Source organism: Gavialis gangeticus, unplaced genomic scaffold (assembly GCF_001723915.1).
Source record: "Gavialis gangeticus isolate Ggan-Ray unplaced genomic scaffold, GavGan_comp1, whole genome shotgun sequence".
NCBI lineage: Eukaryota > Metazoa > Chordata > Crocodylia > Gavialidae > Gavialis > Gavialis gangeticus.
In genome coordinates, this window is record NW_017729024.1 from 64,265,670 (window position 1) to 64,269,000 (window position 3,331).

The window sequence follows — 3,331 nt, forward strand, 5'->3', positions numbered from 1 at the left end:
GGATGTTTCTGTACCATTACAGCAGGATGATTAGATAAATCCATGTTTTGAATTATGAGTATAAAACTAATTACTACACAAAGATAAAACAACTCAGTCTAATCCCCTTTTTCTGAAGAAACTAATGTTGCTGTGTTATATATATATTTGCTTCTTTCAGGTATTTTTGGCATATCCCACTTACCTACATCACTAGCAGCTCCAACACGGTTCACAGACATGTATTAAAAACTAAAACAGGTAATGAAGAATTATCATTGGTCTCATTGCCAATGAATTGATTGTGTTAACTAAATGATTGATTGCATGTTAGTGATCAGTTAAAAATGTAGCACACAGAAATCAATATTTAGACAATATATTTAGACAGAGCCCTTAGAGACCTCTGCTAATTTCCTTTCCTCTTTGCCAGGCCTCTGCATTTAGCTGAGGAAAACAAGATGCAGATCTTGCCAGAGAGAATCTGTGGTCCTCTCCTAAAAACTGCAGACTTGTATGCAATTTTTTATAAGGGGAGCATTGATGTTGGTGCATGGGCTACACTGTGAATATGACATGTAAATGCACCTAAAACTGACTTTTGGAACTGAATTCAATTCCAAGATGTTTTTTCTAAATAATGCACAAATAGTTACTTTTATCATCACTGCCAGGAAACAGATTCCGCCTGTGGACAAAAGAGCATTTAGTGTTGGCAAAGGGCTAAATTTCAGCTCTGAAATAGCAAAGATAATGGCAATAGAAACCTTTTCATACTTCCTTTGGCCTGACAACATGCAAAGTGCATGTTGCTTGGAGGGCCATTATGTCAGCTTGTACCATGCCTATATGATTTCTGGCCTTTTTGAGAAATGGGCATAGACAAGCAGTCAGTTTCACATAGGCCACAGGGTAGCCATAAGTTTCTAACAATTTTTGCTAAATATAGTGTCAAAAAGAGAAGGACCTATCTGCCATTACCAATTCTGTAAGCCACCAAGGTGCCAACATTCTCCCTGTAAACTATTCATAAAGTCATACCACCAGCAAATCTCTTTTCTCTGTGTTGCGCTACTGACGAGTATAATGCAGACCTGTGCCTTTATTTATTTTTTCATTACAAGCATACACTTTATTTCTTTATGAGATACTTATAGTGAATCTGTCCCCCATTTAGACTCATTAAAACTCAAGGAAGGTGTTGCCTGGGTGAAATTCAATGTAGATATGAATGGCTATTATATTGTTCACTACGAGGGGAATGGATGGGACAACATCATTACATTGCTGGATCAGAACCACACACTCTTCAGTCCCCAGGACCGAGTGAACTTGATCCACAATGCATTTGAACTGGTCAGGTAACAAATCTCTTCCTAGTTTTAATGTAGAAATAAAATACATGGTTATGTTTTCAGTTTCCTAAAACAACTACCTAAAAACTCCCCTTGCCTCTTTATAGGTATTTGCTAGGGGTGTGCGAAATGGGCTGTATTTGATTTGAATTTGGATTCAGCCTGAATTGGGGGACAGCGATTTGATTAATTGATTTGGATCACTGTCCTGATTTGATTCGGCCGAATCTGAATCTGAAAATTCGATGCTGATTCGGAGAATCAGTGATTTGGCCATAGAACCACTTTTTAAATTTTTTTTATACATATCTCGAGGTACCAGGAGTGGCTCATGAACGCTGCAATGGTGGGGCAGATGGAGCATCCCAAAGGAGCACAAGCGGGGTCCCCCCTGCATGCTTGGCAATGGACCCAGAATTGGACCGGAAGTACTTAGTATGGTACCCCTTGTACCACCCCAGCTCAGTGATCGGCTGTGGGGGATCTCCAGGTGCCCCCCCAGACCCAGAAGGCACTAGTCGCCGAGGTGGGGCGGGGGGGTCCCTGCATGCTCCGTGGCAGACCCGGAAGTGGACTAGAAGTACTTCTGGTCCACTTCTGGGTCCGCCACCAAGTACACTGGGGATCCCCTCACTCCTGTGGGACTCTCCATCTACCCTAGCATCTCAGCATTCACGAGCCACCTGGTACCTTGAGGTATGTAGAAAAAACGTTTAAAGCTGTGTCTATATCCGAATCATTGAATCTCTCTGAATCTCTCCAAATTGATTTGGAGGGTTCCAATTTGATTCGGAAAGATTAAAGGCTGTCCAGATTTGATTCAAATTCAGAGATTCAGCCGCTAAATCAGGCCGAATCTTCACCAAACCACATCAGCGACCAGAGCTTCTCACAGCCCTATTATTTGCTAAAGCTGCACCTGCAAGGTGGATATATGAATGTACAAAAAGATACATGTTTGAATAGCAGGGAACACAAAGAGTGATCCCCTCCCAGTAGTTTCATGCACAATTAGAGGTTCACTTGTATAAGTGCACCCAACCAACTCCTCGCTGAGTACTGGACTGTCAGAGCTATAGCCAGCTAGAGTTGGTTTTCTCGGGGTGTGGATCTGGGAGGCAATGACACAGAACTTATTCTCTGATCATAATGCTAGGTCTTTTATATAGGCTTAACAGATAATTTTCTTAAGCAGAGAAATATTTAGTAACTATTGATTGTAAGAGTGACTGTATAACAGAGGCAGTAAACATTTCCTAGCTTTCTTAGGCTAGCCCTAGCCCTGGAGCTGATGCTGTGTGAACAAGACAGGTCAAATGAATGGTGAATAGATTCCATTGACAAAGAGAAGGAAAAGGGGGGAGTGGGGAGAGTTTGGCTTTATACCATAATATTTTACTTTATTTTTTTAAAGCAAAAACAGCATATGTTTGTGTTTTTAGCTCACATTTTTTTCCTATAAAATGAACCACAAAAGGATTGCCTTTTTTGTCTTTGTCTTTACAGTGCCTAGAACAGTAGTGGGAACACATGATGGGTATTTCTAGTTGCTACAGAAAAACAAATTATAGGCAGAAGGCAGGATAGATTCGTGCCTTATAGACTAAGTCAGAGATGTACAGTATACATCTCTAATGCCTAATGAAATAAGCCCTCAGCTTATGTTATACATCTCTAATTTTAATAGTCTATAAAGTACAACTCTACCCTCAGTTCTGCCTGACTTCAGACTAATACCGCTAGCTACCTCTCTCAAAGAGAATTATATAGTCATAGATAAAAGGATTTGGCCCATCAAGATTCTTATCTGAACCTCTTCTGCTCTTTTAGAAAAGGCACCAGGCTAAATCCTACATAAGAGATTCATGTCCACTATCTACTTTTTAGCAGTGATCTCTCTTCTGCCTTCCTCTTCTCCACAAAATATATATTGAAAAGTGGCCATGCTCAAGAAATAGGCTGGATCCCACAATAATAATGGGGCAGGAGCAAGGGTC

General features: G+C 40.6%; 1 protein-coding gene across 1 annotated transcript in view; it reads left to right on the top strand.

Moving 5' to 3' along the window:
* The window catches only part of ERAP2 (endoplasmic reticulum aminopeptidase 2), a 59,602-nt gene that overhangs the window by 30,685 nt on the left and 25,586 nt on the right, over positions 1–3,331 (top strand). The window contains exons 7-8 of the mRNA XM_019517199.1: positions 161–240; positions 1,157–1,340. Coding sequence (XP_019372744.1) covers positions 161–240; positions 1,157–1,340 — 264 coding nt within the window. The remainder of the gene's footprint in view (positions 1–160; positions 241–1,156; positions 1,341–3,331) is intronic.